The sequence below is a fragment of the Bufo bufo genome, chromosome 1 (assembly GCF_905171765.1).
Source record: "Bufo bufo chromosome 1, aBufBuf1.1, whole genome shotgun sequence".
NCBI lineage: Eukaryota > Metazoa > Chordata > Amphibia > Anura > Bufonidae > Bufo > Bufo bufo.
The window spans coordinates 58,647,343-58,668,921 of record NC_053389.1 but is presented as its reverse complement, the minus strand read 5'-3'; the positions used below and the strand labels follow the sequence as shown (position 1 = coordinate 58,668,921).

Here is a 21,579-nt window from a genome sequence, read left to right as displayed (position 1 = left end):
CTGAAGCACCTTTTGCTCTAGCTGTTTGGTGCTATTCCTCCTAAAAAAAATGGCAAATACAGTAACAACACCCAGTTGTCAATCTACTTGCTAAAGACAGACTGACAGCACTCATTGGACAGTCTTAGGAGTACTTTCACACTAGCGTTATTCTTTTCCGGCACTGAGTTCAGTCCTAGGAACTCAATACCGGAAAAGAACTGATCAGTTTTATCCTAGTGCATTCTGAATGGAGAGCAATCCGTTCAGGATGTCTTCCGTTCAGGACGGAGATAATACCGCAGCATGCTGCGGTTTTATCTCGTCCAAATTTCCGGAACACTTACCGGAATGCCGGATCCAGCATTTTTTTCCCATTGACATGCATTAATACCGGATCCGGCCCCGAGTGTTCCGGCAAAACTGATCCAGCATTGCGGTCTGCGCATGCTCAGACCACAAAAAATGTGAAAAAAATAAATGCCAAATCCGTTTTTCCGGATGACACTGGAGAGACGGATCCGGCACTTCAATGCATTTGTCATACGGATCAGGATCCTGATCTGTTTGACAAATGCCATCAGTTTGCATAAGTTTTGACGGATCCGGCAGGCAATTTCAGCGACGGAACTGCCTGCCGGAATCCTCTGCCGCAAGTGTGAAAGTACCCTGAGGCTGTAAGGACACAGCCCCAGCTGGTAACACCCAGTGGTCAGTTTATTCTTAGGCTCCCTTTATATAGTTCCTGCAGATTCCCTTCAGCATGGTACAGAAACTGTAGCTAGAACGGATTCCATTGTTTTCTAGGGGATCGTTCAGCATCACAACTGATGTGCCGGATGAAATATGGATGTAAAATGGCACCGGACAGAAACTGTGCGTGCTGTTTGTCTGGCATTGTCAGTCTATAGAGGCCGTAACATGTGCACTATAGTGCAGTACACATACATCAGTGGTGTCTAGCTCTGCAATAAAACTAGCCAGACACAATTGATGTATGTGCACCCAGCTTAAAGGGGTCATCCTGGAGAAGATAATGATGACTTCGGGATAGGTCATTATTATCACATCAGCGGGCGTCCAAGTCCCGGCACCCCTAATGATCAGCTGTTTCAGGGAGCTCTGGTGAGAGATGCAGACTCCTGCAAATCTCTTGGTATTGCAGCTCAGTCCCATTGACTTGAATGGGGCTGAGCTGCAACTATGCCACGTGACCAATGTACAGTGGGGGTCCCTGGTGTTGGTCCCCTGCAGAACTGAAAGTGATGACCTATACTGAGGAGAAGTCATAAATATATTTTCCTGGATAACCCCTAAAAAAAATTCAAGGAGTAATAAGAGGAAAAGCACAACACAAACTCTGCTCTGGAATTGTTATTTTATGGGGGTATACAATTTACTGAAATAGACAAGTCAGGAGTGGTCGCGGGCCCTCTTTAAAGGGGTTCTCTGGGCTTTTAATATTGATGACCTATCCTCGGGATGGGGCATCCATATCAGATCGGCGAGGACCTGGCATCCCGGCCGATCAGCTGTATGAGGAAATGGCGCAAGCGGTGTGCACGTGCCATCTCCTTTCCTGCTTGCTGCTGCTTTGCCATAGACATAGCAGCAGCAGGAAGATAGACGGGAGACGGCACGTGCACACTGCTCGCACCATCTCCTCATACAGCTGATCAGCCGGGTGTCGCACCCCCACTGATCTGATCGTGATGATCTATCCTGAGGATAGGTCATTATATTAAAAGCCCGGAGAACCCCTTTAAGCCATATGTGCATCCTATTTTATTGTAATCTTATGCTTGTATTATAGAATAAGACTTTTTATATTTTGCCAAATATATTGTTTCCTTTCTTACTGTTTTTAAGTTGCTGACTAGGAGACTGGATGGTCACCCCGGTACATAGTGTAGGCTATAGCCATGTACATCATTTTCTATACACATTAGTGTAAGGACATGTTTTATCTCCTTAGGCTAGGCTCACATGTGTTGGAGCCTCTGTCACAGGTGCTAGTAAAATCCCAGTAGACCCTGATCTAGTCAAAGGGGTCCGTCGGGTGCTGTTGGGATCCATCGGGTGCTGTCGATGTCCCTCAGGGATCCATCGGGTGCTGTCAATGTCCCTCAGGTGACAGATCCAGCACTACTACGATTTTCATTCTTCCTATAACTGAGCAGAACCACACAATGTGAAAAACACTGATGTGAACTTGGCCTTATCCCGTTCTATATTCAGCTAATTTTGTCACAATTTCGCTGAAACTAGTTAAACCCAAAATAATATAATAAATACAGCAAATACAATGGAAGCGGTGACTAATCTAGTGCCTACTAGTAACTCACTGCCATTACTATTGTGATTGCACGGTAAGAGTGTTTTACATCATAATCCCGTATTACTCAAGTGTCCTCCAGAATGATTGCCCCATTGTTGTTAATGTTATATCATAATGTGGGAGAAGTACATTCCACTTCAAAGGGATGCACACAAGCCTGTTCTTGTAACTCCCATAGACTTGAATGGAGGGAACGCCCACCTGTATTCTCTCCCCGCATGATATGGTTCCCCCCCCCCCCCCCGCTATAAGTCTGTATATGCCATAAGTGTCTAAGATGGGAATATGCCTTTTATTACATACGTTGTGCACTATAGAGCAGCATTATATTTCTGTGTAAAGTGAAGCACATTGTATGTGACTAATGGGAGTGATCACAGCAGTGACTGGAACCACCATCTGGTCACGAAACTGACGGCATGTAAACATTTACTAACACATGAGAATTATGTGTCCATGTTTTCCCGACATACACACGACTGGAGCTGTGATAATAATATTAAGGTGGGCCCATCTGACATGTCGTCTGTTTCTTTATTAGGAATTCAGGTATTTACTAACACAGATGTTTCAAGACAGACGGGTCCTTTATGGTTTGTCTCAGGGCATATCGACATAGGCTGTATGCATATCAGGGTGTCCTAGAGGGGAGGCGGAGAGCAGCTTTCTACAGACCCGAGCTGTCCTTGCTTTCTACAGACCCGAGCTGTCTACAGACTTTGGCAGACCCGAGCTGTCCTTGTATTGGCAGACGGGGACGAGCCTCCCTACTGTCACCCGCGATCCTAGGGAGGCTCCTCCTTGTCCCCACCTGCCATTGGCTGCTTTCCCTGTGACACCAGATGTTTTCATTGATGCACGGGGAGAAGCCGCAGCGGCGGTGGTGTCGGTATCAGGAGCGTCACGGGGGAACCAGGTAATTTTTATTCACTGTGAGGGGCCCGGCGTATGGGGGGTAGTTTATAGTATTGGATAACCCCTTTAATACTGTAGAAGTCCCTACATCTTCAGCAGGCACATTCAGTCTGCTCCAGTCACTTAGACAGTGGTCTCTTGTGCGATTAATGTTTGTAAGCGCTACTACTAACAATTGCAGCCTGTAAAGACTCATGAGCATGGCCATATTATGGCTCCGTATTGTATGGATCAACGAAACTGCATCTAGGACCCATACTGTACGCCATTATTATAAGGAGGTGCATACTTTTTTTTTTTTTTTTTTCCCCCCCCTAAGTAATTCTGGAGAAAAATAAATCATGACCTGCCCCATATGACTACTCCACCACCTGCTCCATAAGGGTACTTTCACACTAGCGTTTTTCTTTTCCGGCGCTGAGTTCCGTCCTAGGGGCTCAAATCCGGAAAAGAACTGATCAGTTTTATCCCCATACATTCTGAATGGAGAGTCAGTCCTTCAGGATGCATCAGGATGTCTTCAGTTCAGTCTTTTTGACTGATCAGGCTTTTCAGAAAAACGTAGCATGCAGTATTTTTACCTCCGGCCAAAAAGCCTGAACACTTTGACTGAACGCCGGATCAGGCCTTTTTCCCATTGACTTGCATTAACGCCGGATCTGGCACTGTGTGTTCAGTCAAAACGGATCCGGCTTTTGCATGTTAAACCTGAAAAATGTGAAAAAAAAGTTAAAGTCCATAAATGGCGGATCCGTTTTTTCCAATGCATTTTTTCATTGTGATCAAAATCCTGATCAGGATTCAAATGTAATCCGTTTTCACACGTTTTTCCGGATCCGGCGGGCAGTTCCGGTGTCGGAATTGAACGCCGGATTAAAACAACGCTAGTGTGAAAGTAGCCTTACATGGAGCCATGAGGACTTTGTATGTTGGTGTATAAGCTCCAAAATTAGGATTTTGGATCCTGCTTGTGGTCACAGGGTATGGAGAAAAGTACGTAGTGAGGAAACATCTGTTGTCCTTCAGGTATCTACACACGTAATGACACAGGCCTAAGACTAGAAAGGTATTAGGGTTGTTTCGGGTATCGAACTTTTGATATCCAATCGATACTTTTATGCCAGCATCGATTCAGTATCGGGATGTTCATTTTTTCGATACTAGACTCTCCTCTTATGGCGTGCAGACAATGGAGAAGGAGGGAGGGAGTCCCTCCCTCCTATGACCCGGCCGCGCTGAGCCCATCGAAGTGAGCGGGCTCTGAAGCTGCCCACACCACTGCCACCAATGAATGTGCCACTATTAACTAAAGCAGGAGGCGGGATGGGGGAGGGAATACACTGCTGCGCCGTCTGAGCTAGTGAGCTCGGCGAACTGCAGCAGCCTCCTCCTCCTGAGTGTCCTCCCCCAGAGTCAAGCAGCCAGCTTAGCGGGTGCCTGGCCACTGTGCCACCAATGATAATTAACCTTTAATACAAAACAGGAGGCGGTATTAAAATCATTGGTTGCAGTGGCCACAGGGCCCCCTCTCCCCTCCTCATTGTTGGCAGTTCTGATCGGAGCCCCAGCAGTGTAATCCTGGGGCCCTGATCGGTTACCATGGCAGCCAGGATGCTACTGAAGTCCTGGCTGCCATGGTAAGCTCCCTGCTGCTGTGTGTACTATGCACAGGGCAGCAGGGACAGTGAGATCCTATTCACCCTAAGGCTTCATTCACATGTCCGCAATTCTGTTCCACATTTTGCGGAACAGAATTGCGGATCTATGCACTTCCGGGTCCGCAATTCCGATCCCGAAAAAAATAGAACATGTCCTATTCTTGTCCGCAATTGCGGACAAGAATGGGCATTTTCTATTAAGTGCTGGTGACGTGAGGTCCGCAAAATGCGGAACGCACATCACAGGTGTCCGTGTTTTGTGGATCCGCAAAACACACACTGACGTGTGAATGGAGCCTAATAGAGCTCTAGTGGGGTGAATAGGACAAGGGATTAAAAGATCCCAGGTTCTAGCCCCTAAGGGCAATAGTCGTTAAATAGAAAATGTTAAAAAAAAAAAAACACCAAAATATTAAGTATAAATTGCCCCTTTCCCAATTTTACATATAAAATATATAAACAATAAATAAACATAATACATATCGCTACATCTAAAAAGTCCAAACTATTAAAATTAAAAAAAAACTCCTATGCTGTGAACGCCAGAACTAAATAAATAAAAACCGCACGATTTTGAATTTTTTTTTTTTTTTTTTGTCACCTTGCTCCCCCCCCCCCCCCCCCCCCCCCCCCCCCAAAAAAAAAAATAGGATAGGACTCTTCAATTATGGGCCGGACGCTACATAAAATGCGGAAGCACACAGCTTTTTTTGGTGTTTATTTTTTTCGCATGGTATAGAGTATCGTAATATTTTTTTTTATGGTATCAAAACCAAATAAAAATTTTGGTATCGAAACAACTCTAGAAGGTATAATTGTAATATCTTATACAGAAAGATTACAGGTATCGCTATTAAAGCCTTTTCCTTCCACAGCCAGCAAGATGCACAAGAGTTCCTGAGATTTCTTCTGGATGGGCTGCACAATGAAGTCAACAGGATAACCGTCAGACCAAGACCCTGTGCTCAGGAGTTGGACCATTTGCCGTAAGTTGCAAGAAAAACAGAACATTACAGTAAATTCATGCAGACATCTGTTGATCAGATCAGCCTGGTAGCATTGGGTTAAAAAAAAGCTCCATGGACAAAGATCAACCTGGGTCTTCCATGATGGCGTAAAGGTGTCACATCATGGGCCAGAAGTGGCTGGTGCTAACAATACAGTTCCTCTGGAGAGAGAAGTCAGCCATAGGTATTTGTCATCTGATATCAAAGCACAGGGTTGACCCTTCTTTCTCCAAAGGCTATTAGGCAGCCACATGGTACCTACACCATTGGCCGTATAAATATTCTCTGCGTCTCAAACACTTTCATTGGTGATCTATTTGGTCACTTAATACACAAACCTGTTCTTGGATTATTATATAATTATCTTTTGGGAATGTGTCATCAGAAAATGACCTAAGTTTATATGAACTTTTGTTCAATCATTTTTGTGGACTTTTTTTTTTTTTCGCGGACATATCTATAGATTAGAGGAAATCCTAAAACTACCGTTTCCACTCTGAACACTAGCCCCCTATTCTGTAGAGATTACTTCTTAGCAGCCATCTCATATCATCACAGGATTACAATAGCAGATAACATGTAAACGTGTGTGTGTGTATATATATATATATATATATATATACTCGCCTAAAGAATTATTAGGAACACCATACTAATGCGTTGTTGGACCCCCTTTTGCCTTCAGAACTGCCTTAATTCTACGTGGCATTGATTCCACAAGGTGCTGATAGCATTCTTTAGAAATGTTGGCCCATATTGATAGGATAGCATCTTGCAGTTGATGGAGATTTGAGGGATGCACATCCAGGGCACGAAGCTCCCGTTCCACCACATCCCAAAGATGCTCTATTGGGTTGAGATCTGGTGACTGTGGGGGCCATTTTAGTACAGTGAACTCATTGTCATATTCAAGAAACCAATTTGAAATGATTCGAGCTTTGTGACATGGTGCATTATCCTGCTGGAAGTAGCCATCAGAGGATGGATACATGTTCTCATTCTGTTTACGCCAAATTCGGACTCTACCATTTGAATGTCTCAACAGAAATCGAGACTCATCAGACCAGGCAACATTTTTCCAGTCTTCAACAGTCCAATTTTGGTGAGCTCGTGCAAATTGTAGCTTCTTTTTCCTATTTGTAGTGGAGATGAGTGGTACCCGGTGGGGTCTTCTGCTGTTGTAGCCCATCCGCCTCAAGGTTGTGCGTGTTGTGGCTTCACAAATGCTTTGCTGCATACCTCGGTTGTAACGAGTGGTTATTTCAGTCAACGTTGCTCTTCTATCAGCTTGAATCAGTCGGCCCATTCTCCTCTGACCTCTAGCATCCACAAGGCATTTTTGCCCACAGGACTGCCGCATACTGGATGTTTTTCCCTTTTTCACACTATTCTTTGTAAACCCTAGAAATGGTTGTGCGTGAAAATCCCAGTAACTGAGCAGATTGTGAAATACTCAGACCGGCCCGTCTGGCACCAACAACCATGCCACGCTCAAAATTGCTTAAATAACCTTTCTTTCCCATTCTGACATTCAGTTTGGAGTTCAGGAGATTGTCTTGACCAGGACCACCCCCCTAAATGCATTGAAGCAACTGCCATGTGATTGGTTGACTAGATAATTGCATTAATGAGAAATAGAACAGGTGTTCCTAATAATTCTTTAGGTGAGTGTATATATATAATTTTAGTGCTGCCCATAATTATTCATACCCCTGGCAAATTTTGACTTAGTTACTTTTATTCAACCAGCAAGTAATTTTTTGACGGGAAATGACATAGGTGTCTCCAAAAAGATAATAAGACTATGTACAGTCGTGGCCAAAAGTTTTGAGAATGACACAAATATTAGTTTTCACAAAGTTTGCTGCTAAACTGCTTTTAGATCTTTCTTTCCGTTGTTTCTGTGATGTAGTGAAATATAATTACACGCACTTCATACGTTTCAAAGGCTTTTATCGACAATTACATGACATTTATGCAAAGAGTCAGTATTTGCAGTGTTGGCCCTTTTTCAGGACCTCTGCAATTCGACTGGGCATGCTCTCAATCAACTTCTGGGCCAATTCCTGACTGATAGCAACCCATTCTTTCATAATCACTTCTTGGAGTTTGTCAGAATTAGTGGGTTTTTGTTTGTCCACCCACCTCTTGAGGATTGACCACAAGTTCTCAATGAGATTAAGATCTGGGGCGTTTCCAGGCCATGGACCCAAAATGTCAACGTTTTGGTCCCCGAGCCACTTAGTTATCACTTTTGCCTTATGGCACGGAGCTCCATCGTGCTGGAAAATGCATTGTTCTTCACCAAACTGTTGTTGGATTGTTGGAAGAAGTTGCTGTTGGAGGGTGTTTTGGTACCATTCTTTATTCATGGCTGTGTTTTTGGGCAAAATTGTGAGTGAGCCCACTCCCTTGGATGAGAAGCAACCCCACACATGAATGGTCTCAGGATGCTTTACTGTTGTCATGACACAGGACTGATGGTAGCGCTCACCTTTTCTTCTCCTGACAAGCCTTTTTCCAGATGCCCCAAATAATCGGAAAGAGGCTTCATCGGAGAATGACTTTGCCCCAGTCCTCAGCAGTCCATTCACCATACTTTCTGCAGAAGATCAATCTGTCCCTGATGTTTTTTTTGAGAGAAGTGGCTTCTTTGCTGCCCTTCTTGACACCAGGCCATCTTCCAAAAGTCTTCGCCTCACTGTGTGTGCAGATGCGCTCACACCTGCCTGCTGCCATTCCCGAGCAAGCTCTGCACTGGTGGCACTCCGATCCCGCAGCTGAATCCTCTTTAGGAGACGATCCTGGCGCTTGCTGGACTTTCTTGGACGCCCTGAAGCCTTCTTAACAAGAATTGAACCTCCTTTCCTTGAAATTCTTGATGATCTTATAAATTGTTGATTGCACCTCAATCTTAGTAGCCACAATATCCTTGCCTGTGAAGCCATGTTTATGCAATGCAATGATGGCTGCACGTGTTTCTTTGCAGGTCACCATGGTTAACAATGGAAGAACAATGATTTCAAGCATCACCCTCCTTTTAACATGTCAAGTCTGCCATTTTAACCCAATCAGCCTGACAATGATCTCCAGCCTTGTGCTCATCAACATTCTCACCTGAGTTAACAAGACGATTACTGAAATGATCTCAGCAGGTCCTTTTAATGACAGCAATGAAATGCAGTGGAAAGGTTTTTTTGAGATTAAGTTAATTTTCATGGCAAAGAAGGACTATGCAATTCATCTGATCACTCTTCATAACATTCTGGGGTATATGCAAATTGCTATAATAAAAACTTAAGCAGCAACTTTTCCAATTTCCAATATTTATGTAATTCTCAAAACTTTTGGCCACGACTGTACAAGAGGAAAAAAACATTTCTCACCTTTTTATTTTCATTTGAGCAAAAAATACAAGATGTTCCGCACTGTGGAAAATCTCAGAGGACGTGGTCGGAAGCTAAAAGTGACACCTGTGCTGGCCAGGAGGATAGTTAGAGAGGTGAAAAAGAATCCAAGGATCACCACCAAGGCCATCCTGGTGAATCTGGGCTCTCTGATGCAGACAAAGTCAAAATTTGCCAGGGGTATAAATAATTATGGGCAGCACTGTGTATGTGTGTGTGTGTGTGTGTGTGTGTGTGTGTGTATATACACTGCTCAAAAAAATAAAGGGAACACTTAAACAACACAATGTAACTCCAAGTCAATCACACTTCTGTGAAATCAAACTGTCCACTTAGGAAGCAACACTGAGTGACAATCAATTTCACATGCTGTTGTGCAAATGGGATAGACAACAGGTGGAAATTATAGGCAATTAGCAAGACACCCCCAATAAAGGAGCTGTTCTGCAGGTGGTGACCTGACCACTTCTCAGTTCCTATGCTTCCTGGCTGATGTTTTGGTCACTTTTGAATGCTGGCGGTGCTTTCACTCTAGTGGTAGCATGAGACTGAGTCTACAACCCACACAAGTGGCTCAGGTAGTGCAGCTTATCCAGGATGGCACATCAATGCGAGCTGTGGCAAGAAGGTTTGCGGTGTCTGTCAGCGTAGGTTTCCAGAGCATGGAGGCGCTACCAGGAGACAGGCCAGTACATCAGGAGACGTGGAGGAGGCCGTAGGAGGGCAACAACCCAGCAGCAGGACCGCTACCTCCGCCTTTGTGCAAGGAGGAACAGGAGGAGCACTGCCCGAGCCCTGCAAAATGACCTCCAGCAGGCCACAAATGTGCATGTGTCTGCTCAAACGGTCAGAAACAGAGTGATATGAGGGCCCGACGTCCACAGGTGGGGGTTGTGCTTACAGCCCAACACCGTGCAAGACGTTTGGCATTTGCCAGAGAACACCAAGATTGGCAAATTCGCCACTGGCGCCCTGTGCTCTTCACAGATGAAAGCAGGTTCACACTGAGCACATGTGACAGACGTGACAGAGTCTTGAGACGCTGTGGAGAATGTTCTGCTGCCTGCAGCATCCTCCAGCATGACCGGTTTGGCATTGGGTCAGTAATGGTGTGGGGTGGCATTTCTTTGGAGGGCCGCACAGCCCTCCATGTGCTCGCCAGAGGTAGCCTGACTGCCATTAGGTACCGAGATGAGATCCTCAGACCCCTTGTGAGACCATATGCTGGTGCGGTTGGCCCTGGGTTCCTCCTAATGCAAGACAATGCTAGACCTCATGTGGCTGGAGTGTGTCAGCAGTTCCTGCAAGACAAAGGCATTGATGCTATGGACTGGCCCGCCCGTTCCCCAGACCTGAATCCAATTGAGCACATCTGGGACATCATGTCTCGCTCTATCTACCAACGTCACGTTTCACCACAGACTGTCCAGGAGTTGGCAGATGCTTTAGTCCAGGTCTGGGAGGAGATTCCTCAGGAGACCGTCCACCACCTCATCAGGAGCATGCACAGGCGTTGTAGGGAGGTCATACAGGCACGTGGAGGCCACACACACTACTGAGCCTCATTTTGACTTGTTTTAAGGACATTACATCAAAGTTGGATCAACCTGTAGTGTGTTTTTCCACTTAAATTTTGAGTGTGACTCCAAATCCAGACCTCCATGGGTTGAAAATTTTTATTTCCATTGTTTTATTTTTGTGTGATTTTGTTGTCAGCACATTCAACTATGTAAAGAACAAAGTATTTCAGAAGAATATTTAATTTAGATCTAGGATGTTATTTTTGTGTTCCCTTTATTTTTTTGAGCAGTTAATATCGTGCAAAAGTCCATTTATTTCAGTAATGCAAATTAAAAGTAATTGCTTTAATGCAGCTTAAAATTAGAATTTTGTGAAAAGGTTCAATATTCTAGGCTTAAAGTGTCACACTCTCGTCAGCTAATTAATCCATACCCCCTGAGCAAAGGGTACCTTAAAATTGTGACTTTGGGGTTTCATAATCTGTAAGCCATAATCATCCAAATTCTAACAAAGGCTTAAAATAGACTCATTACATGCAAAGCGAGATATCTCATATATTAGTTTCATCTTTTAAGTTGCATTACTGAAAATAATGAACTTTGCACGTTATTTTAATTTTTGGAGTTTCACCTATTATATTACAGGCTTTAAAGCATAACTATAAATACTGTTAACAGCATTGTAGGGAAGAAACGCTCACCCCCTTAATCATGTACAGAAATTAGAATGAAAAAACCTAGAATCAACAAATAAAAGGATATGATAAAATAAGGCTAGTTTCACACTAGCGGTAGGAGATCTGGCAGCGGGCCGGAGCTCTATGGATCCAGCATTGCCGGACAGTACCTGAGTGCCCACCAGCCCCGTTAACTACAGCCTGTCGGATTTCTTACCACTCGTGTAAAACTAGCCTTATATGTATCTAAGTAAAAAATAGTATAGGTGATACATTCCCTTTAAATACACGTCCTCAGGGCTCATGCCCTTAGAAAGAAGTAGTGCAGTCCGCGTATACTTTTGTGCCACTTTGTGTGTATGTAATCTGGCCGGGTGCGTGAGTCCTTAGGCTACTTTCACACAAACTTTTTGGCTTTCCGTTAGGGAGATCCGTCCAGGGCTCTCACAAGCGGTCCAAAACGGATCGGTTTTGCCCGAATGCGTTCTGAATGGATAAGGATCCGTTCAGAATTGGAGGCTGACACCAAAACGTTTTGGTGTCCGTCTGACGAAACTGAGCCAAACGGATCCGTCCTCGCACACAATGTAAGTCAATGGGGACGGATCTGTTTTCTCTGACACAATAGAAAACTGATGTGTCCACCATTGACTTTCAATGGAGTTCATGACGGATCCGTCTTGGCTATGTTACCGATAATACAACCGGATCCGTTCATGACGGATGCATGCGGTTGTATTATTGTAATGGAAGCATCTTTGAAGATCCATGACTGATCCGCAAAAAACGCGAGTGTGAAAGTAGCCTTACGTTGTATCCACACTTGCTTTGGTCACATTTTGCAAGACCTCACTATTTCTTGTCGAGATTATGACGGAGTCTGCAAACGTGAATACACCTCAGGCGTTGGCCCAGTTTCCTGAATACATTTTGCAGAAATAAATCCTAAGTATCAAGTTCTGATGTGACGGAGATGATCCCCGACACGTCTGATATTTCTGGCACGCTGCTGCAGTAATAATAAACCATATGAAAAGGAGACTGAAATCTGCATTAGTGCATTGCGCAGGCAGGGAGCTTATTCCCAGGCTTCGTATTTTTCCACTCCCGTTTGTGATTCTCTTATGCGATACCCCTGCCAAGGGCAAGCTGGCCTCATAGAAATTGTGGTGTATGCAAAGCGTAACCAGAAATTCAGCTTTCACAACACCACAAATACCTGGAGTCCTGCCAGGCTCGTCATTTCCCTGCCTACTAGCATCCATACTGATTTTGTTTTCATTATGTAACTGTAATCGCTCGTTCTTATATAATTGCATATGTCAGCTCTCCGCCGTTTCATTCTACTGAGCAAATGCACAAGAAGTCAGTTTCATCATACGGCAGAGACTACGAGCCTTCTCTTCCACGCTCAGAGCCTTCATATTCTCTTTGGTATCTCAGTGCATTTACATATAGATTACTGGGCAGTTCCCCAAACTGGAAGCCTCTTGTGACTTGTTCTTACATAACACATTTGTAGGGCTGAGGTTTCCCAAAAATTTCCCTGTGTAAAAGTACCGCTGAGCACTCGACGAACAGGCAAATGCAAATTTCATTGGGTGATTTGCATCTTTCATTGCGGCATCTTAACAGGGATGTGCTGCTGACAAGAGATCAATCACAATAGCGATCATTCATTCCCATACGGAGGGGATTATTCCTTAGTATGTTTACTGCAGTAGAACTGTATTTAATCATTCATCGCCCAGTGCATCGGCCCATGGAAATGGGCCCTTGAGCTGATCATATAGGTTGAAGGAATCTTACATGAGCGTATTACGGGTATGCTTGTCCACCCACAATAAGACGATCAGCCTGACCGCGAGTTTCCTGACCCGAACTCGGCATCATAGAAATATAGGAGTTCTGTTAGTAAAAAGTAATGAATTGAGGCTGCTTTTTTGAGTCGTTGCCCCCAATATTGTGTGTTGTGGTCTGCCGTGAGGGTACGGCCATCGTTCGTTTTAATGTTATGTCAGTGTGACGGTGGAGCTATTTCTGTTGCAGTTAAAGGGGTTGTGCAGTTGGTTAAAAAAAAAAAATAAGACGCTATTTTTGTTCTCCTAATAGAAGTGGACCGCATTTGCGGATCCGCAATACACGGGCGCCGTTCCGTGTGCATTCCACATCACAGATGCGGACCAATTCACTTCAGTGGGTCCGGAGATGCGGAATGGAGCGGAAGCACTACAGAGTGCTTCTGTGGGGTTTCGTCCCATACTTCCGTTCCGCAAAAAGATAGAACATGTCCTATCTTTTTGCGGAACGTCCGAATCGCGGACACATTAAAGTGAATGGGTCCGCGATCCGCTGCGGCTGCCGCAGCACGGCCACGGGGAGCACACGTTCCTGTGCAAGAGGCCTTACGGTGAGATTTATCAAAACCAGCGCTTTCTGCTTTTCTTGATATCCCCTGTGCTGCTGTAGGAGGCACCTACATAATTTGAGGCGCACGCCTCGTTATGTTAGGCGCATGCTCTGGGAGTCCCTGAGCCTAGATATATATATATATATCCGCTCAGAGATGCCGTAAATTTCTGGCTTCACTTCCACCAAAAAACTGGCATATATGAAGATAAATTTGTCACTATGGCTGACAGAAAAGTAGCGAGGGCGGCATAAAAAAACGCCACTTTTTTTCAAAAGTTTAATTTAAAAAGTTGCAGACACACAGTTTGCAGCTTTTTAACAACATGTTTGTGGCGCAAACTAAATGATTACCCCTTTAGTTTGGGCTGCGGCTCCCACTTCTGCCCTGCGGTCACCTGACCGGAAGATCGCATTGTCTTGTCTAGCGGTGCAGCATTTTGTGGGGGCAGGGCAACATGGAGGAGAGATCACATGATTGGCAGACAGGAGGTCTCGCTGCAGCATTGAATGTCGGAATCTTATAGTCCTGTCACCGCGGGGCAGAGCGGGCAGCCACAGCTCACCGTGAAAGCTGAGTGTCATTAATACGGTATGGGGACACCAGCAGTGCTCTTATTTTTTAACTTGCTGCATCACCCCTTTAAGAGTTAGGCCATGTTCACATTTGTGTTTTTTTATTTATTTATTTTTTATTTTTTTTTCTTCTTGATTTTGTTTCTATGTCATTTTTATATATATATTTTAATTTTTTCTCCCAAGTGATTCAGAGAAAGGCAAGCAAATGTGGAAGAGGTACCTGGAGCGGGAAGACAGCAGAATTGTGGGTAAGTTGAAATAATGGACATCTTGCCTTATTCACATGAACATAATTTACATCTGTGTGTTTAGTGGACAGCACACGCATCCATAGGAGAAGGTGCTGCCACTTCACACCACTGACGGGCATGCACTATTCTGGTCTGTCTCAAGGACCTGGAGACAGGTGCCTCAGTGGTTGCCAGATCTGTATCCTAAGTGGACATACAGACATAATAAAAATTGTCTGTGTTCTCCGTCTGCAACGGGTTATTTATTTATTTTTTTATTTTTTTTTAAATACTTCTGAGTGAATAATGTAGTTTAGTTCTTAAAGAGGACCTTTCACTAGATTAAAAAAATCTAAACTAACTATACAGACATGTAGAGCGGCGCCCAGGGATCTCCCTGCACTTACTGTTATCCCTGGGCGCCGCTCCGTTCTCCCGCTATAGCCTCTGGTATCTTCACGTGTTAGGCTCCACCCAGTGGAACCTGCTGGCGTCTTTCTCCCATGCTGTAGCGCTGGCCAATCGCAGCGCTCAGCTCATAGCCTGAGAGCAAAAAAAAACCTCTCAGGCTATGAGCTGAGCGCTGCGATTGGCGAGCGCTACAGCCTGGGAGAATGAGACGCCGTCAGGTTCCACTGGGTGGAGCCTAACATGTGAAGATACCGGAGGCTATAGCGGGAGAACGGAGCGGCGCCCAGGGATAATAGTAAGTGCAGGGAGATCCCTGGGCGCCGCTGTATGTCTGTATAGTTAGTTTAGATTTTTTAATCTAGTGAAAGGTCCTCTTTAATTGTTCGTGCTAAGGATATTTGCATTGTGCTTTTATTTGCCTTTTCTTCAAAACTTGTAAATCCTTTTTTTTCTTGCCGCTCACACAGAATGTGTTTTTTTTTTTTTTTTTTTTTTTGTCATATTCCAAACCAAAATCAGCGACAAAGCTGCTTACAATACACTTCCCTTTGCTTTCAATAGGAAAATGCAACATTTGTGCATATGGTGTATTTTGTCTCATATCAGGGATTTAATTCAGTTTAACCCCTTCACGACTGCCATATGGCTATATACGTGCTAATTGCACATGCCCCGTGCAGCTAGCACGTATATAAACGTTATGGCACCTCTTTAATCCAAGCGCTGTAAAGCGCTTGAATTAAAGCTTCTGCCCCTGCACTGCTGCTGTCACGGACAGCATACAGTCCAATAATGCCGGCAAGGGACCAATCAGTGGTCCCTTGCTGATGAATGCTCCGATTTTGGTTAGTGTGTGTGTGCAGACTAACCAATCAGATCGCGGCAGTGTTAAAATGCTGGTGTCAGGCTCTGATCTGCAGATCAGAGCCTGAAATCAGGTACCATATCCTCAAAGCCCCTGATATGTGTGCGCCCTGCCTTCAGCTTTGCCAGCTATGCACTGTGTAGGTGCCAGCCGGCCTGCCTGCCCCTATCCATGGCCTCTGCCCCTATCCATGTCTCCTGCCCATCTGTGTCCCCTCGTCTGTGCCCCCTTATGCGGTCCCCCTTCTGTATCTGATGGCGGCGGCTCTGTTCCTGTGCCGCCACCATCGGCAGCGAGTGTCAGCTGTATGCTGACACTCTGCTGTAACCCCTTAAATGCTGCTATCAGCGGCATCCAAGGGTTTAACAGAGGGAGGGGGCTTCCTCTCTCAACCATCGGGCTGCCGCGCTGAGATGGCAGCGGCCCGATAGTTGCCATGGCAACCGGACGCCTTGCAAAAGGCATCTATCAGTGTAAAACCTGATAGTATTATACTTTGCAATGCAAAGTATAGTACAGCCATCAGCCCCACTGGATCTTCAAGATCCAAGTGGGACTTGATAAAGTGTGAAAATAAAAAAAATAGATAAAAATGTAAATTAAAAATAAAATTGCCTTTTCCTATATCCATTCATTTATAAGAGATTAAAAAATGAAAATAATAAACTACACATATTAGGTATCACTGTGTCCGTAACGACCGACTCTATAAATATATCACATGATCCACCCAGTCCGATGAACACAAAAAGTGCAACACCAAGCGATCAAAAAGGCGTATGTACCAATAAAACCGTCACCTCATCCCGCAAAAAATGAGCCCCTACATAAGAAAATTGATTAAAAAAATTAAACTATAGCTCCTAGAACGTGGAGACACTAATCCTTCATTTTTATTTTTTTTTATTTTTTTTTGTTTCAAATATGCTATTGTGTTACAGTGAAATAAATTTAAAAAAGTAAACATATTGGGTATTGCCGCGTCCGTAACAACCAGCTCTATATAAAAATATCACATGACCTAACCCCTCAGCTGAACACCATAAAATTTTTTTAATAAAAACCGTGGCAAAATAAAAAATTTTGGTCACCTTACTTCACAAAAATTGCAACACCAAGCGATCAAAAAGGCATATGCCCCCCCCCAAAATAGTACCAATCTAACAGTCACCTCATCCCACAAAAAATTAGACCCTACCTAATTAAAAAGCTATGGCTCTCAGACTATGGAGACACTAAAACATCATTTTGTTTGGTTTCAAAAATGCTATTGTGTAAAACCTAAATAAGAAAAAGTATACATATTGGGTATTACCACGTCCGTAACAATCTGCTCTATAAAAATGTTGAACTTTCTAATGCCACCATTAATTATGGCATAAAATGTAGTGAGAAGCGGGAGCAAAACTGACCCATGCCCTTCATTCTCCGGGTCAGTACGATTACAACTATGCCCCATACGTATAGGTTTTTTATGTCTAAATAGTGTAAAAAATTTATTTTAACTTTGAGAATTATTATTTTTATTTTTTTTACATCCCCATATTCTGACCCCCATAACCTTTTTATACTTATGTCTATTGAGCTGTTTAGATGCTCATTTTTTGCGGAACAATCTGTACTTTCTATTGATACCATTTTTGGAGTGTGTGACTTTTTGATTGCTTCTTACCCAAAAAAAAAGTAATGAAAAAATGGCAAATCGGCCATTTTGACCCTTTTTCCGCTACGCTATTCGCTGTATTGGAATTTATTTTTTTTCTATTTTAAAAGTATGGGCGTTTTGTGAGAGAGAGAGATTAAAAAAATAATAATTTGTGATCATTTTGTGCCTCATATGAGTGTATTAATTATATATTTTTTTTTATTTTGGTTTATCAGGGATTTTATATTTGCCATTTACAGTCAACTCTGCTCATTTCTTATCCTGGCCTTCCATCTGGTGGCCAAAAAAGAATTGCAGCATAAACACTTTCAGCCTTAAGGGACACTGACAGGCCCAATAAGCATATTTAGGTATATATATGACAGTACAGGTCTTCTAAAGTGTATTAAAAGCATATAAGTATACCCCCTGTCCACCTTATAAATACAGTAAACTGAAGTTTTATAACCTGGTTGAATCGTCTTGATTCTGCCCCAGGGGCGGTGTTTCATCTCCACTTCTGCCCAGCCAGCCGCCCCCAACTGCCGTTTTGAAGCGCCGCCCAGCTTATCAATATTCACTTCTCTGGGCGGCTACTACTGTCCTAACTTCACAAGATCCGGCGCATGCCCAATACAATCCTATGGGCATCGGCCTCCGTCTCATCTTCAGCGCATGCTCCCGGCACCTTCACTGGCCGGGATCACATCGCGCCTGCGTTCAGTCTGCATCTTAGAGGCCGCTACAGCCTCTGCGTTATACGCATGCGCCGGGCACTGTTCAGACCAGCGCTTCAGAGCGCTGCTCTCTTACACCTCAGAAGGGGTTAATACTAGTGCTGAAGATGAGACGGAGGCCGATGCCCATAGGATTGTATTGGGCATGTGCCGGATCTTGTAAAGTAGTAGGGAGGAATCGGGCAACTATAGGCCAGTAAGACTGACATCAATAGTGGGGAAATAATGGAAACCATACTTAAGGAGAGGATTGTGGAACATCTAAAATCCCATGAATTGAAAGATGAAAAACAGCATGGGTTTACTTCAGGGAGATCATGTCAAACTAATCTTATAGATTTTTTTTTTTTAATTGGGTGACTAAAATAATAGATGGCGGAGGTGCAGTAGACATAGTTGTAGTCAATGGAGTATATTCAGACCAAGGTCTTGTTACCAGTGGGGTACCTCAGGGATCTGTTCTGGGACCCATATTGTTTAATATCTTTATCAGCGAAATTGCAGAAGGCTTCAATGGTAAGGTGTGTCTTTTTGCTGATGACACAAAGATTTGTAACAGGGTTGATGTTCCTGGAGGGATACACCGAATGGAAAAGGATTTAGGAAAACTAGAGGAATGGTCAAAAATCTGGCAACTAAAATTTAATGTTAAGTGCAAGATAATGCACCTGGGACGTAAAAACCCAAGAGCTGAATATAAAATCAGTGATACAGTCCTAACCTCAGTATCTGAGGAAAGGGATTTAGGGATCATTATTTCAGAAGACTTAAAGGTAGGCAGACAATGTCATAGAGCAGCAGGAAATGCTAGCAGAATGCTTGGGTGTATAGGGAGAGGCATTACCAGTAGAAAGAGGGAGGTGCTCATGCCGCTCTACAGAGCACTAGTGAGACCTCATTTGGAGTATTGTGCTCAGTACTGGAGACCATATCTCCAGAAGGATATTGATACTTTGGAGAGAGTTCAGAGAAGAGCTACTAAACTGGTACATGGATTGCAGGATAAAACTTACCAGGAAAGATTAAAGGACCTTAACATGTATAGCTTGGAAGAAAGACGAGACAGAGGGGATATGATAGAAACTTTTAAATACATAAAGGGAATCCACAAGGTAAAAGAGGAAAGAATATTTAAAAGAAGAAAAACTCCTACAAGAGGACATCGTTTTAAATTAGAGGGGCAAAGGTTTAAAAGTAATATCAGGAAGTATTACTTTACTGAGAGAGTAGTGGATGCATGGAATAGCCTTCCTGCAGAAGTGGTAGCTGCAAATACAGTGAAGGGGTTTGAGCATCCATGGGAAAGGCATAAGGCCATCCTTCATATAAGATAGGGCCAGGGGCTATTAATAGGATTCAGATATATTGGGCCGACTAGATGGGCCAAATGGTTCTTATCTGCCGACACTTTCTATGCGTCGAAGTGTTTGACACGAGTCCTGATGGTGAAATCAGCAGCAGCACACCTCTTTAATGTGAAGGAGGTTTATGGATGGGAGGAATAGCGTGTAGCCTGTACGGGCAAATTAGTTCTGCGGTCAGGTCTTGGTATACAGTAGCTGTTTTGCTGGGTTTTTACCTATGTCCTTTGACATTTGTGCTGTTTGCCAATGTTTTCTTATTTCATGTGATTACTCCCTGATTGCCGCATGTTTCCATCTTCTTACAGAGCTGTTTGTGGGGCAGTTGAAGAGCTCCCTGACATGTACTGAATGCGGATATTGTTCAACTGTATTTGACCCCTTCTGGGACCTGTCTCTGCCCATTGCTAAGGTAGTATTAAAATACATTGTGTTAAAGGGGTGATCTGATCTATGGGGTTTGGCAGTGCCATTGATCAGATGTTTGAAGAGGTGCTGCGGCCTCCGCACAGCTCATATAGTGGTTGTGCTTAGTGTTGCAGCCCAGGTCCTTTCACTTGAATGCGTCATAAAAATGACGAATTGTGACGTCACTGGCCTAGGAGGAGGCCGCAGCATTGCTACCCTTTCAACCAGGTGAATAGCAGGGGTGCTAGGTGTCAGACCAGATGTTAAAAACCTATCCTAAGGATTCCTAGAAAACTCCACCAAACATGTCCTTTACTATTAGGGCACCGAATAGATACCCTCACAAAGGCACACTGAAGCTGAGTCATTCTTGCCATATGGCAGATCTGATTGGATCTTCAATGGAAGCCCAGACCAGGCCACAGGTCATTGATCTCTGCAGCAATCGATCAGTAAATAGTGGATTTAACTTGTGACATTGTTCAAGACAGCCACCTTCATAGACCAACCAAACTTTAGCACAATACAGTTTTTTGATATTTCCCTTTTTAATCTCCTAGCAATTATCAAAATATATAACCATATAAAAATCTAATTCTCCTACGGAAATTGCACCGGCATACCTGGAAAATCCGGCCACAATGTGAACCACCCAACTGTGACATCAGCTTAATCATACCCATTACATAATAACTGGTTAGTTGGAGAGTTCATTCCTGAGCTTTTTCAACCACACCGAGATATGACTGTCCACGAGAGACTGCTCGGTGGTTTAATAGAGTATCCCAAGGAAACATTTTTCCCCCTTTCCACAGTATAGTCGATAACTATACGACCACCATGTTCACTGGAACGGGGGTCTAGGTGCCCCTTTTCTGTTTAAATGGAGTGATGGTCACACACGTGTCCTGCTGAACGATTCAATGTCTCAACTCTAACATTAAACAAATTGCAGCCAATAATGTGTGATAATGCAACAACAAACACCAGTTCGAGAGCACACTTATTCAAAATATCAAATTTGACTATATACCATAATTACATTATAGAAACAATAAAACCCATAAGGGACAGATTATGCAGGAGAGAATATGGAATCAATGTGTGTCCCCTGATTACACTGAACTGGGAAGGACACAAAGGCAATAACATCAAATTATAACCATCATGGTGAAGTAACAAACACTGCCCGAATCCTACACCCAGCATCCATCAATAACCCTCCATCTCAGAGGGCACAATGCCGAGCTGTGTAATAGAGACAAGTGCCTGCACCCCCGACCGGGAATGCTAACAACAAGTCCCAACACAATATTACTCTTGAGCAGCCTAATAGCATACACATTCATAGACACAGCTGTGGGGACACCAACCATCAGCAGACACACCGCCCCTACCACCCACCACGATTCAATGTCTGTGGGACTGATGGA

At 43.8% G+C, this 21,579-nt stretch overlaps 1 protein-coding gene across 3 annotated transcripts in view; it reads left to right on the top strand.

Annotated features, from left to right (window-relative positions):
* USP2 (ubiquitin specific peptidase 2) overlaps nt 1–21,579 on the top strand; it is a 128,157-nt gene that overhangs the window by 96,570 nt on the left and 10,008 nt on the right. For all 3 annotated transcript variants that reach the window (XM_040425048.1, XM_040425054.1, XM_040425061.1), the window contains 3 exons: nt 5,766–5,876; nt 14,673–14,737; nt 20,047–20,150. In XM_040425048.1, coding sequence (XP_040280982.1) covers nt 5,766–5,876; nt 14,673–14,737; nt 20,047–20,150 — 280 coding nt within the window. The remainder of the gene's footprint in view (nt 1–5,765; nt 5,877–14,672; nt 14,738–20,046; nt 20,151–21,579) is intronic.